Source organism: Mesoplodon densirostris, chromosome 5 (genome assembly GCF_025265405.1).
Source record: "Mesoplodon densirostris isolate mMesDen1 chromosome 5, mMesDen1 primary haplotype, whole genome shotgun sequence".
Lineage (NCBI taxonomy): Eukaryota > Metazoa > Chordata > Mammalia > Artiodactyla > Ziphiidae > Mesoplodon > Mesoplodon densirostris.
Window position 1 is genome coordinate 49,528,268 of NC_082665.1, and position 15,998 is coordinate 49,544,265.

At 39.0% G+C, this 15,998-nt stretch overlaps 1 protein-coding gene and 1 pseudogene across 7 annotated transcripts in view; one reads left to right on the forward strand and one right to left on the reverse strand.

The window, feature by feature from the left end:
- Positions 1-15,998, reverse strand: part of SENP7 (SUMO specific peptidase 7) — a 163,981-nt gene that overhangs the window by 99,377 nt on the left and 48,606 nt on the right. For all 7 annotated transcript variants that reach the window (XM_060098717.1, XM_060098721.1, XM_060098719.1 and 4 more), the window contains one exon: positions 1,838-1,935. In XM_060098717.1, the coding sequence (XP_059954700.1) occupies positions 1,838-1,935 (98 nt within the window). The remainder of the gene's footprint in view (positions 1-1,837; positions 1,936-15,998) is intronic.
- Positions 14,182-14,626, forward strand: LOC132490996 (large ribosomal subunit protein uL23-like; annotated as a pseudogene).

A 15,998-nucleotide genomic window follows, 5' to 3' on the forward strand; every position in this document is an offset into this window, starting at 1 on the left:
AAGAAAAATTCATACCTCTTCAACAAATGTTGCTGGGACAACTGCATATTCACAAACAAAAATATAAATTTGGATGCCTACCTCATGCCATACCCAAAATTAATTCAAAATGGATAAAATACCTAAATCTAAGAGCTAGAACTATAAAACTCTTAGACGAAAACCCAAGAGTAAATCATCATGACCTCAGATTAGGCAATAGTTCCTTAGATATGACAACAAAAGCACAGCAACAAAAGAAAAATAGATAAATGGGATTTCATCAAAGTGAAAAAAACTTTCGTGCTTCAAAGGACACCATCAAGAAAGTGAAAAGCTGAGTGAGAGAAAATATTTCCAAATCACATATCTAATGAGGACCTGTATCCAGAATATATAAAGAACTCTTACAACTCAACAATAAAAAGATAAACACCACAATTTTTAAACAGGCAAAGGATCTAAACAGCCATTTCTCCAAAGAAAATATACAAATGACCAACAGGCATGTAAAAAGACACTCAATGTCATTAGGAAATATGTATCAAAACCACAATGCGATTATCATTTCACACCCACTAGGACAACTATGGAAAGAAGGAAGGAAGGGAAGGAGGGACGGAAAATAAGTATTGATAAGGATATGGAGTCACCGATATGTTTATTTCCTAAGGACAATTCACTTGAAAGGTGAGAATTCACACTAAACAGCTTACAGAGTGCTCTGACATAAAATCAAGAATTCCAATTAGGACTTCCCTGGTGGCACAGTGGTTAAGAATCCACCTGCCAGGGCCTCCCTGGTGGCGCAGTGGTTAAGAGTCCGCCTGCCGATGCAGGGGATACGGGTTCATGCCCCGGTCTGGGAGGATCCCATATGCCGCGGAGCGGCTGGGCCCGTGAGCCATGGCCGCTGGGCCTGCGCATCCGGAGCCTGTGCTTCGCAACGGGAGAGGCCACAACAGTGAGAGGCCCACATACCGCAAAAAGAAAAAAAAAAAAAAGAATCCACCTGCCAAATGCAGGAGACATGGGTTCGAGCCCTGGTCTGGGAAGATCCTACATGCTGCAGAGCAACTAAGCCTGTGTGCCACAACTACTGCCTGTGCTCTAGAGCCCGCTAGCCACAACTACTGAGCCCATGTGCCACAACTACTGAAGCCCACATGCCTAGAGCCTGTGCTCTGAAACAAGAGAAGCCCGCACACCGCAACAAAGAGTAGCCCCTGCTCACTGCAACTAGAGAAAGGCCGCACACAGCAGCAAAGACCCAATGCAGTCAAAAATAAATAAATAAACTTATTTAAAAAAAGAACTCCAATTAGTCTTCTCATTTGTGCAAACTCCCAATAATTGTAATTTTTACTTTGTTACTGTCACTTTTTATTCATTCACTATTCTAAAAAAGATAATACCCTTTTGCAAAATAACAACTTTTTAAGCATTTACTGATGTCCAATACTAAAATTTAGCTCCGATTTCCTGCTGGTAATAATTGTAATTTGAATCCCATAGATATTTAATTCCAGCATATCCATTATTCATTAATACTATGACTTTAAGACCACAGTTGCTAAATGGAGCACAAATGATGAATCCAGCATCTTAACGAGTCTATATGTAACTCTTGCTTTATTAGCTAAAGCTTTCAAGATGTTATAAACACACAAAAACAAGGAGTTAAGATGAATTAGAATCACAGAAAGAGCTTAGAAGGAACAGTAGAGGCCACTGAACTCAATCACTGTATTTTAAAAGTTGTGGAAATATGAGAACCAAAAAGGTTAAATGAATCATTCATGGTCACACTATACATAGTATAAGCCCATCCTATATCACACACATACATGTATCTTACCTTTCTGGTGATGTCTTAGAAGTGACAGGACGCCCACGTACACCTTTCTTACTTTTATGGTCTACAGAGAGGACTTTATTTCTTACGCTCCTTTTCCACTAAGAAAAAAAACGGAATTTGGAATTTCAATAATAAATATAGCAATATGACAATTAAGAGGCACTTACATTTTCTTTTTATTTAGAAATTCAAGATAAACAGCCAAAGTCATAACAGTTCACAGAGGGGGAAAAATGCAATCTACAAAACACCTGGCATCTTTTGTTAGTGAGGATATAAAAGTCCAATAAATAACAGAAGAAAGACATTTATGGACTTTCCTGGCAGTCCAGTGGTTAAGACTCCACATTCCACTGCAAGTGGTGCAGGTTCAATCCCTCGTTGGGGAACTAAGATCCCACATGCCATGCAGCCAAAACATAAATAAACAGATAGATAGATAGATAGATAGATAGATAAATAAATAAATAAAGGGTCTGGACTTAATTCGTTAAAAAAAGAAACAGAAAAAAGACATTTAAAAATGTAAAGGTAATTTTAGTCAGGAAATAGACATTTTAAGATTCAAAAGCTTACACAACTATGAAAAATGGTGAATGTGTTTAAAGGAAATAAAAATAATTACATGCCAAGTTAAACAGAGTCTGTGATTCTGAAATAACTGCATTTATAAACAATTGGAAGGGATTACAACTGATTCCCTATGAACTGCTGCATGGAAAAACTTTAGGGAAGAGTCAGATATCTTACTAACAGTGTTTAGATTTAATCCAACTACAAACAAAGTTAAAATTGATTTAGTTAATATAGAAACAGGGCTTCCCTGGTGGCGCAATGGTTAAGAATCCGCCTGCCAATGCACGAAACACAGGTTCAATCCCTGGTCTGGGACAATCCCACATGCCACGGAGCAACTAAACCCATGTGCCACAACTACTGAGCCTGCACTCTGGAGCCTGCAAGCCACAACTACTGAGCCTGCGCACACAACTACTGAAGCCCACATGTCCTAGAGCCTGCACACAGCAACTACTGAGCCCTCATGCTGCAATTACTAAAGCCCATGTAACTAGAGCCTGTGCTCCGCAACAAAAGAAGCCACCGCAATGAGAAGCCCACGCACCACAACAAAGAGTAGCCCCCGCTCATCACAGCTAGACAAAGCCTGTGCGCAGCAGAGACCCAATGCAGCCAAAATTTAAAATTTTTTAAATATATATAAACAGTGTGGGGACTTCTCTGGTGGCGCAGGGGTTAAGAATCCGCCTGCCAATGCAGGGTACACGGGTTCGAGCCCTGGTCCAGGAAGATCCCACATGCCGCAGAGCAACTAAGCCCATGTACCACAACTACAGAGCCTGTGCTCTAGAGCCTGTGAGCCACAAATATTGAAGCCCACTCGCCTAGAGCCTGTGCTCCGCAACAAGAGAAGCCACCACAATGAGAAGCTCGCACACCTCAATGAAGAGCAGCCCCAGCTCGCCGCAACTAGAAAGCCCGCATGCAACAACGAAGACCCGATGCAACCATAAATAAATAAATAAATAAATAAATTTATTTTTAAAAAGAGAAACAGTGTGAATCTGGGCAAATAAATCACTTATCTTCTCTATGTGTTAGTTTCCTTACGTTATAATGGTTACTATCTCACAAGGATATATGATGATTATATATGTAATAAGTTTAAAATACTATCTTCCTTCCTAAATAGACATTTCTCCAAAGAAGACATACAAATGGCCAAAAAGCACCACAACAAAGAGCAGCCCCACTCGCCGCAACTAGAGAAAGCCCACGTGCACCAACAAAGTCCCAATGCAGCCAAAAAAAAAATAAATTAATTTTTTTAAGAAGTCTACAAATAACAAATGCTGGAGAGGGTGTGGAGAAAAGGGAACCCTCTTAACACTATTGGTGGGAATGTAAATTGGTGTGGCCACTATGAAGAACACTATGAAAGTTCCTTAAAAAACTAAAAATAGAGTTGCCATATGATTTGCAATCCCTCTCCTGGGCATATATCCAGAGAAAACTGTAATTCAAAAAAATACATGCACTCCAATGTTCACAGCAGCACTATTTACAATGGCCAAGACATGGAAGCAACTTAAATGTCTATTGACAGATGAATGGATAAAGAAGATGTGTGTGTGTGTATGTGTGTGTGTGTGTGTGTATATATATATATATATATATATATATATATATATATATATATATATACATACAGTGGAATATTACTCAGCCATAAAAACGAATGAAATAATGCCATTTGCAGCAACATGGATGGACCCAGAGATTATATTAAGTGAAGTAAGTCAGAAAGAGAAAGACAAATACCATATGATATCACTTATATGTGGAATATAAAATATGACACAAATGAACTTATTTATGAAACAGAAACAACTCAAAGACACAGAAAGCAAACTTATGGTTACCAAGGAGGAAAGGGGGTGGAGGAGGGATAAATTAGAGGAGTTGGGATTAGCAGAAATAAACTAATACATATAAAATAAACAACAGGGTCCTACTGTATAGCACAGACAACTATATTCAATATCCTGTAATAAACCATAATGGAAAAGAATATGTATACATATGTACAACTGAATCACTTTTCTGTACACCTGAAACTAACACAACAATGTAAATCAACTATAGCTAAAATATATTGTCTTCCTCAAAGAGATATTTGTACACCTATGTTCATAGCAGCATTTTTCACAATAGCTACAAGGTGGAAACAACTCAAGTGTCCCATCAATAATAACACCAATAATAATGAAATGTGTCATATACATACAATGAAATATTACTCAGCCTTAAAAAGTAAGGAAATTCTGACACACGCTACAACATGCATGAACTTTGACAACTATGAGATAATAAAAAATATTTATCTTGGTCTCTGGCCCCAGTTCCTATACAGAGCTCCTAAAACCCTTGTAATTTCCTTGGTGATAGGAGCATCTTTTGCTATAATATCTGGTTTTTAACCCCAATCCCTGACACAGGGCTCCTAAAACCCTCACAATTTCCTGGGTGATAGATTTGCCTTTTGTATTAATGAAGCGACTCTGGGTGAGATCCTGGATGGCTCCTGGATAGGGGCTAGTCACCAGAAAGACCAAGCCAATATTACAAGCTTGGAATTCTCATCTTTGCCCCCCCATTCTCTAGAAGGGGGAGAGGGACTGGAAACAGAATTAATTATCGGTCATGCCTATGTAAGCAAATCTCCATTACAATCGCAAAAATTTTATATGAGGTTCAAAGAGCTTTCAGGTTGGTAAACACATCCATATACCCAGAAGGTGACACACCCCAACTCCACAGGGACAGAAGCTCCTGCACTCAGGACCCTACCAGACCTTGCCCTATGTATCTATTCATTTGGCTATTCATCTTTATCCTTTATCATGTCCTTAAATAAACTGGTAAATGTAAATAAGTGTTTCTCTGAGTTCTGTGAACTGCTCTAGCATAAATTAATCAAACCTGAGGAGAGGGACATGGAAATCTCAGATTTATAGCCAGCTGGTCAGAAGCACAGGTGACAACCTGGAATTGTGACTGGCATCTGAAGTGGGGTGGGAGCAGTCTTGGGACCGAGCACACAACCTGTGAGATCTGAAACCATCTCCAGGTAGATAGTGTCAGAACTGAGATAAATTGTAGGACACCCAGCTCATGTCCCAGAGGATTGCTTGGTGGGGGAAAACCCACAAACATCTGGTGTGAGAAGTGTTGTGAAAATGAGAGTAGTATGAGAGTAAAAGAGAAACACAGGAGGAAGATGTGTTTTTCCCAACACAATGACATTAGGTTAAGTGAAATAAGCCAGTAACAAAAAGACAAATACTCTATGGTTCAAGTTATAGAAAGTATCTAGAGTACACAGAGATAGAAAACAGTAGAATTTTGGTTGCCAGGGGATGGGAGAGGGGGAAATGGAGAGTTATTGTTTAATGGGTAAAGTGTTTTGGTTTTGCAAGATGTAAAGAATTCTGGAGATAGACGGTGGTGATGGTTGCACAACAATGTGAATATACTAAATGCCAGTGAACTGTACCATTAAAAATGGTTAAGATGATAAATTTTATGCTATGTGTGTTTTACCATAATTGAAAATACATTTTAAAAAGTTAAAAAAAATTTAAGTAATGAAAAACAAAATAAAACAGTCTTAACCATGATAGCCCTCAATAAACACTGTCATTTTTATTCTCCAGAAATTATTATCTCATTATCACCACAGCCCTACATGGTATAAAACTCATCACTTTATAGTGGGAAGTGAACCTCAGAGAATAAACTTCACCAATTAACCCAAGTCTGCTTGACATAAAAGCCTATGCTCCTTCCAATGCTGTAATTCTTTTTTTTTTTTTTTTTTTGCAGTACACGGGCCTCTCACTGTTGTGGCCTCTCCCGTTGCGGAGCACAGGCTCCGGAGGCGCAGGCTCAACGGCCATGGCTCACGGGCCCAGCCACTCCGCGGCATGTGGGATCTTCCCGGACCGGAGCACGAACCCGTGTCCCCTGCATCGGCAGGCGGACTCTCAACCACTGCGCCACCAGGGAAGCCCCAATGCTGTACTTCTAAATTACACAAATTCTCAGAAATTCTTCCTATCAAGATATCAACCTAAACCCATTGTCACTCCCATTTCACTACAAAATGTAAATGTATCTATCAATATAACTAGATTAAAAACACATTTTTCCTCCATTTTCAGTATCACTGTCTTAGTTCTGCCTCTTACTTCTGACCTGGACTCTTGCAATGTTCTCCTAATGAGATTCCCTGAAAATGGTCTCTTCTCCCCACCAGTCCAGCAGCCACTCCATCATGAAAGTTAAATCTGTCAAAAATGCAAATCTGATGTCATTCTCCTGCTTAAATTCCTAAGTATTCCCCACTACCTAAGGAAAAAAAAAAGAACTGAGTTCTCTTTCTCACTTCTGCTTCCCATGAATCTTCTATTCCGACAACGCTAAACTATATGTAGTTCCCTGAAAGTGCATGCCATTCAGATCCTTTGACATCTTTCTGTACATGTTTCCTCTTACTAGAATGTGCTTTGCCCTCCCCGATTCTCCTTGTCCATTTAAGTCCCAGATCAACACCACCTATGAAGGCTTCCTCACTCTCTAGAAAAGTAAATCAGTATCTCTGCTGTAACACTATTTTACATACCTCTATTACTGATAACAGTTCTCACAATGAATTACATTATTTGTTTACATCAAACTGCAACCAGGACGGGGAATAATTTAGCTCACAAGCTAGACTCTCAGAACTACTGGTTAACTAGTTTCCCACAGCTGTTTCACTAATCTCACAGTAAATGCAGCTTTCACATTTTTTGTTTCCGAATTTTTTTCTACCCTACTAATAACGCTGTAATTAGGTTTTACTTATATTTGCAAAATGATGAGAGTACTAGTCTTTGAGTCTCATATTCTGTACAGAAAAGAAACATAATTCCCACCAAAGAGGCGGAAAAAGAATGAGAAGTTTTAAACTATTACAAAAAATGAAACAAACACAATGAGACAAAATGAAGATAACTTTAATAGGAGAGGAGGGGAATTGATTAAAATTTTATTAACTCTAAATAACAGTAAGATGTTTCAATGCCCATCTCCAATCCTACCACAGCCAAGGGTAATCTGGAGTGTATCTACAGACATTATCAAAGGAAAACAAAAATTCACTTAGACTTTGATAAATTGTTTCTTATATTTAATATCACACTAGAATGTTTTTTCTTTCCAAAGTTGGATTAGAATTGCAGCCTGGATAATAATTTGTATTTTTCAGAGATACAATTTTTCACTTAGTCTATGAACCTATATACCTGCTATCTCTGAAAAGAAATCGGATAACAAAGAATCGTCCCACAATCTGATTATGAATGAGAATTTATTCATATACATATTTTGAAAGCTATCTGATCACAAATAGGAAGGTTGAAATAGTATGAATAATTGTAATTTAAATATGAAAAAACTTATAGAAGAATAAAAGACTTTGCTTAGAGACAAGACCAAATCATTTAGTTACCTGATTTTGAAGCTCTCATTCTAGCAGGGACATCAAAATAAAATACTATGATAATTAAAACCAAATGTTCAATAGGAACTTGACTAAAATTTTTCTAGGACAAATCAACTCTACACCCATTCTAAGTGGTGCAGCGTTCACAGTCTCAACTGAGTACTTCCTTACATACTAAAAACGAACCAAATCTGCATCCTGAAGAAAATATCAGCTTTGCTTACAACTACTTATCCGTGTCACAGCCTACTGTAATAAAGATGGATGATGACTTTCCAACCAATTGAGATTATTGTTCAGGATTTAGCTTTTATATCAGAATTTCAATTCTATTGACTCTTCACCTAATTTCCAAATTAGCAACATGTAATGTCAACACTGAAAACACTTATCAGAAAACATAAGCTGAAATTATTTGGTAACCAACATCTACTGAACAGCTGGATAAATTGGTGAGGTGGGGGGAGACAGGCTATCTGGGGAATCCTGTATTCTCTTCAACAAGTTTTCCCTGATGGTAACACCGTGCATAACTGCACAGAAATATCATCACCAGGAAATTGACATTGAAACAATCCATGACCTCATTAAGATTTCACCTGTTTTACACGCACACACTTGTGTGTGTGTTTGTATGCGTGCATTTAGTCCTATGTGATTTTATCACACGTGCACATCTCTGTGACTACAACCAAACTCAAAATATAGAACAGCTGTGTCATAAAGATCCTTTCTGCTACCCTTTTATAAACACATCTGCTACCCTCCCCTTCCACTAACCCCGTACCCTACAGGATCAAATGATTTAGTTACCTAATTTTGAAGCTCTCATTCTAGCAGGGATTTCCCAGAGTTTTCCTAGACATTCAAATGAACATTTAAGAAGAAAATAAAGTGAATTCTACACAACCAATTAACTAGAAATAAACAATTCCCAATTCAATCTATAAAGCAAACATTATACTGATACCAAATCAATATAATGACAGTACAAGAAAACTAAAGACCAATATCCCTGATAAGTACAGACAAAAATACTCAACAAAAATCAGATCAAAACCAGCAATATATAAAAAGAATAATACAGCATGACTAATTAGGGTTTATTCTAGGACAGAACGTTGGTTTAATATTTGAAAATCAAATCAATCTATGATTTAAAAAAGAAAAAAGACCCTACACTACATTGTATACAATAAACTCACTTTAAATATAAAGACACAAACAGGGCTTCCCTGGTGGCGCAGTGGTTGAGAGTCCGCCTGCCGATTCAGGGGACACGGGTTCGTGCCCCAGTCCGGGAAGATCCCACATGCCGCGGAGAGGCTGGGCCCATGAGCCATGGCCGCTGAGCCTGCGCGTCCAGAGCCTGTGCTCCGCAACGGGAGAGGCCACAACAGTGAGAGGCCCGCATACCGCAAAAAAAATAAAAATAAAAATAAAAATAAAGACACAAACAGATTAAAAGTAAAGGGATGAAGAAAGATACACCATTCTAAGAGATCAAAAGACAGAGTAGCTATATTAATTTCAGACTGAGATTTCAGAGGAAAAAACAGTATCAAATTTGGGGATACAGGGATAAAGAGGAATATTACATAATGATAGAGGGGTCAATTCACCAAAAAAACATAATAATCCTTAATGTATATATGCTTAACACCAAAATACATAAGGCAAAAACTGACAGAAATATTGATACAAGGACAAACAGACATATCTACAATTATAGTTGAAGACTTCAACATCCCTCTATCAGAAACAGATCCAGCAGGCAAAAAATCAGTAAGGAAATAATTGAACTGAAAAACACCATCAGTCAACTAAATCTAATTAACATTTATAGAATACTTCATCTAAAACAGAAGAATACACATTCTTCTCAAGTGCACATGCTTAGAGGGAAATTTATAGCATTGAATGTATGTATTAAAAAAGGAGACAGGGCTTCCCTGGTGGCGCAGTGGACGGGAGTCTGCCTGCCAATGCAGGGGATGCGGGTTCGTGCCCTGGTCCAGGAAGATCCCACATGCCACAGAGCGGCTGGGCCCGTGAGCCAGGGCCGCTAGGCCTGCAGGTCCGGAGCCTGTGCTCTGCAGCGGGAGAGGCCACGGCAGTGAGAGGCCCGCGTACCACAAAAACAAACAAAAAATAAAAAAGGAGACAATTCTAAAATCAATAATGCAAACTTCCAGCTTTGGAAATTAAAAAAAGAAGTGCAAATTTATTCCAAAGTAAGCAGAAGAAAAGAAATAAATAAATAAAAGAGCAGAAATCAATGAAATTGAAAAACAAATTAACGAAATTGAAAACAAGAAATCAACAGAGAAAACCAACTAAATCAAAGGTTGGTTCTTTGAAAAAAATCAATAAAATTGATAAACCTCTACCCAGGTTAACTAAGAATAAAAACAGAAGAGACAGATTACTAATATCAAAAATGAAAGAGGGGCAATCAGTACTGGTCCAATGGACATTATATAGAAATAATACAGAAATGCTATGAACAACTCAATGCCCACAAATGTGAAAATTTAAATGAAAATGGACGAATACCTTGAAAGATACAATTGATCAAAACTTATGTAATCTGAATAGGCCCATATCTATTAAAGATATTGAATCAATTGAATCAATATTTAATACCTTCCAAAACAGAAAGGACTAGGCCCAGTTTGGATCATCAGTGAATTCTACCAAACATTTAAGGAATCAATTATACAAATTCTCTATAATTTCTTTCACAAAATAGAAGTAGAGGAACACTTCCAAACTCATTCTATGAGGCCAGCCTTTCTGTTTTTCCTTTTGTTTGTTTGTTTATTTATTTATTTATTTATTTATTTGGCTGCGTCAGGTCTTAGTTGCAGCATGCAGCATCTTTGTTGCTGGCATGTGGAATCCTTGGTTGCAGTGCACGGGTTCTTTGTTATGGCATGCAGGCTTCTCTCTAGTTGTGGCGCTCAGGCTCCAGAGTGTGCAGCCTCAGTAGTTGTGGTGCGTGGGCTCTCTAGTTGTGGCAGACTGGCTCTAGAGCTCACGAGCTCAGTAGCTGCAGCGCACGGGCTTACTTGCCCCACGGCATGCAGGATCTAGTTCCCTGACCAGGGATCAAAACCACGTCCCCTGCACTGGAAGGTAGATTCTTAACCACCAGACCACCAGGGAAGTCCCGAGGCCAGCCTTAATACCAAAACCAGAAAAATACATTATAAAAAAAGAAAACTATACAATATCTCTTATGAACATAGGTGCAAATATTCTCAACAGAATCAAATCCAACAAAGTATAAAAAGAATTATATATCATAAACAAGTGAGACTTATTTCAAATAAGCAATGATGGTTAGACATTTGAAAAATCCATTAATGTCAACAAGCTAAAGAAGAAATATGAAATGGTCATATCAATAGATGTGGAAAAAGCATCTGACAAAACCCAAAAGCCATTTATGATTTTTTAACCTCTCAGAAAACTAGGAATAGATGGGAATATTTTTAAGAATATCTACAACAAACCTACAGCCAACATCATACTTAATGGCGAGAAACCATATGCTTTGATGCTAAGATTGAGAACAAGCAAGAATGTTCCCTCTCATCACTCCTATTCAACCTCATACTGGAAGTCCTAGATAATGCAATGAGACAAGAAAAGGAAATAAAAGGGATACAGATTGGAAAGGAAAAAATAAAACCTTTATTTGAGATGACATAATTGTCTATGTAGGAAATCCCAGAGATGAATTGGAAAAAAAAAAAAAAAGAAAAAACTTCCTTGAACTAATAAGCAATTATAGCAACAGTGCAGGAAACAAGATGAATATACAAAAATTAATTGCTTTCTTTTTTTTTTTTTTTTTTTTTGCGGTACGCAGGCCTCTCACCGTTGTGGCCTCTCCCGTTGCGGAGCACAGGCTCCGGACACACAGGCTCAGCGGCCATGGCTCACGGGCCCAGCCACTCCGCGGCATGTGGGATCTTCCCAGACCGGGGCACGAACCCGTGTCCCCTGCATTGGCAGGCAGACTCTCAACCACTGCGCCACCAGGGAAGCCCTAAAAATTAACTGCTTTCTTACATGAAGGTAAAGAACTATTAGAATTTGAAATTAAAAACAATACCATTTACATTAGCACTAAAAAAATTAAATACTTATGTACAAATCTTTAAAAATGTGTAAAATCTATATGAAAAGAACTCCAATGAAAGATATCAAAGATCTAAATAAATAGATATTCCACGCACATGAATAGGAAGACTCAATACTGTCAAGATGTCAGTTCTTCCCAACTTGATCTACAGAATCACCACAATTCCAATCAGTATGCCAGCAAGTTATTTTGTGGATTTCGACAGACTGATTCGAAATTTTAAATAGAAAGATGAAAGACCCAGAATAGCCAATACAATATTAAAGAACAAGCTCAGAGAACTGATACTCCCACCTTAAAGACTTACTATAAAGCTACAGTAACCAAGACAGCATGGTATTGACAAAAAAACAGACAAATAGATCAATAGAACAGAACAGATAGCTGAGAAAAGGATCCACACAATGTAATCAATTAATTTCTAACAAAGGAACAACGGCAATTCAATGGAGAAAGGCTAATCTTCAACAAATGACACTAAAAGAACTGGCCACTCATGTATGAAGAAATAGAGACACAAATCTTATACCTTTCACAAAAATTAACTGAAAATGGATCATAGATCTAAATGTAAATTGCAAAACTATAAAATTCCTAAAAGGTAACATAAGAGATAATCTAGGTGACCTTCAGTTGAACAATTACTTCTTAGATATAATACCTAAAGCACAATCCATGAAGGAAAAATTGAAATTTGGGCTTCATTAAAATTAAAACTGCTCTGTAAAAGATACTGTTAAAAGAATGAAAAGTTAAGACACAGACTAGAAAAAACTCTTTGCAAAACACATATGTGATAAAGGACTGGTATCCAAAATATACAATAACTCTTTAAACTAAAAAACAAGAAAACAAATGATTTAAAAAATGAGGGAATTCCCTGGTGATCCGTTGGTTAGGACTCGATGCTTTCACGGCTGTGGGCCCGGGTTCAATCCCTGGTTGGGGAACCAAGATCCCACAAGCCATGCAGCACAGCCAAAAAGAAAAAATGAGCCAAAAATGGGAACACACACTTCACCAAAGAAGATATACAGATGACAAATATGCATATGAAAAGAAGCTCACCAAAACATGTCATCAGGGAATTACAAGGTAAAACAAAGAGATACTACTACATACCTACTAGAATGGCTAAAACCCAAAACACTGACTACCCCAAATGTTGGCCAGGATGTGGAATAACAGGAAATCTCATTAGTTGCTGGTGGAAATGCAAAATGGTACAACCATTTTGGAAGATGCTTTGGCTACTTCTGACAAAACTAAACATAGTCTTAACATACAATCTAGCAACTGCACTCCTTAGTATTTACCCAAATAAGCTGGAAACTTCTGTCCACACAAAAATCTGCACATTAATGTTTAGTGCAGCTTTATTCATAACTGCGAAAACTTTAAAGTAACCAAGATGTCTTTCAATAGATGATAAAGAAACTGTGGTACACCCACATAATGGAGTATCATTCAGCAATAAAAACAAATGACTTTGGGGGAGTCTGTGCATGTGTAAGGGCAGGGGATATGGGACCTGTCTGTATTTTCTGCTCAATTTCGTTGTGAACCTAAAGTTACTCTAAAAAATAGTCTTTCTAAAAAAAAAAAATTTTTTTTAAAGAAACGAGCTATCAAGCCACAAAAAGACACTCTGATAAACATAAAAGCATACAGCTAAGTGAAAGAAGCCAATCTGAAAAGGCTGTATGGTTCCAAGTATATGACAATATGATTTTAAAAAATATATATGGGGACTTCCCTGATGGCACAGTCATTAAGAATCCACCTGACAATGCAGGGGACACAGGTTCGAGCCCTGGTCCGGGAAGATCGCACGTGCCGCAGAGCAACTAAGCCCATGTGCCACAACTTCTGAGCCTGTGCTCTAGAGCCCACAAGCCACAACTACTGAGCCTGCGAGCCACAACTACTGAAGCCCGCGCACCTAGAGCCCATACTCACAAGAGAAGCCACCACAATGAGAAGCCCGTGCACCACAATGAAGAATAGCCCCCACTCGCCGCAGCTAAAAGAATGCCCAAGCACAGCAACGAAGACCCCACACAGCCAAAAATAAATAAATAAATAAATAAATAAATTTTTAAAACTATGGAGCTTTTCACGCAGATGGTGTCAAAGGCGAAGAAAGAAGCCCCTGCACCTCCCAAAGCAAAAGCAAAAGCAAAAGCTTTGAAGGCCAAGAAAGCACTGTTGAAAGGCATCCACAGCCACAAAAAAAAGAAGATCTGGACATCACCCACCTTCCAATGGCCAAAAACACTGCAGCTCAAGAGGCAACACAAATATCCTCAGAAGAGCACCCCTAGAAGAAACAAGCTTGACCACTATGCCATCATCAAGTTCTCCCTCACCACCAAGTCAGCCATGAAGAAAACAGAAAACAACAACACGCTGGTGTTCATTGTGGATGGCAAGGCCAACAAACACCAAATTAAACAGGCTGTGAAGAAGCTCTAATGTTGACATGGTCTGATGGAAAGAAGAAGGCATATGTTCTACTGGCTCCTGACTGTGATGCTTTGGAGTAGCCAACAGAATTGGGATCGTCTAAACTGAGTCCAGCTAGCTAATTCAAAACATAAAAGTTTTCACTGTAAATAAAAAAACTATAGAGATATTAAAAAGATCAGTGGAGCACAAGAAATTTTTAGAACAGTGAAATTATTCTGAATTACACTGTAATAGTGGATACATGTCATCATACATTTCTCAAAACACATAAAATATACGATACAAAAAGTGAACCCTGGGCTTCCCTGGTGGCGCGGTGGTTGAGAGTCCGCCTGCCGATGCAGGGAACGTGGGTTCGTGTCCTGGCCCGAGAGGATCCTACATGCCGAACAGCGACTGGGCCCGTGGGCCATGGCCACTGAGCCTGCACATCCAGAGCCTATGCTCCGAAATGGGAGAGGCCACAACAGTGATAGGCCCGCGTACCACAAAAAAAAAAAAAAAAAGTGAACCCTAATATAAACTACGGACTTCAGTTAATAATATATCAGAGGTGTTCCAGTTCACGATGATGATGTAGGTAATGTCCTGAATTCACTTCCTCCCATGGACAGACCAAATCTACAGCTACATACAGAACAACTCCCTCTGAAAGAAATCCAGAAACTAGCTGAGCAACTCTTATCACACAAATGCAAAAAAAAACCCACATCAAAACTGGTAGGAGAGGGCTTCCCTGGTGGCGCAGTGGTTGAGAGTCTGCCTGCCGATGCAGGGGACACAGGTTCGTGCCCCAGTCTGGAAGGATCCCACATGCCGCGGAGCGGCTAGGCCCATGAGCCATGGCCGCTGAACCTGCGCATCCAGAGCCTGTGCTCCGCGAAGGGAGAGGCCACAGCACTGAGAGGCCTGCGTACCACAAAAGGGGAAAAAAAAAAACTGGTAGGAGAGGCTGAGACATAATCTCTCCATAAACACCATCCCCAGCAGATCAGAACACAGCCAGAAAGGAACTCACAACTCCCAGCTTTTCCCTAAGGAGCAATGGGTTTGCACCCCGCATTTGGCACCCCAACTTTTAAGATTATCACCAAGGAGATAGGCTCCCAAAACATTTAGCTTTAAAACGCAACAGAATTTGCATCTAAATATAAGACCCATAAGGCTTTGCCATACTAAGACACAGTTCTTAAAAGGCTCACATGGACTCACCATGGCTAACCCTCCAGGACCCAGAATAGAGGCAGCAGACTAAAATGCACCCAGTCTTTCTATAAAAGAGGCCTATTTATTTATCTCAAAATCTGCAGTATGAAGGGCAGGCTTCTAATTTAATATGCACCCCAGGTCCAACTGCAACACTCTCCAGAGACCACGGAGGCAGGCAGGCACCATCTCTGAGCTCTCCCTCTACCTCCAGGTTGCCCCTATCTCCCAAAGGAGCTTATGCACAAGACAGGCACACCACTTTT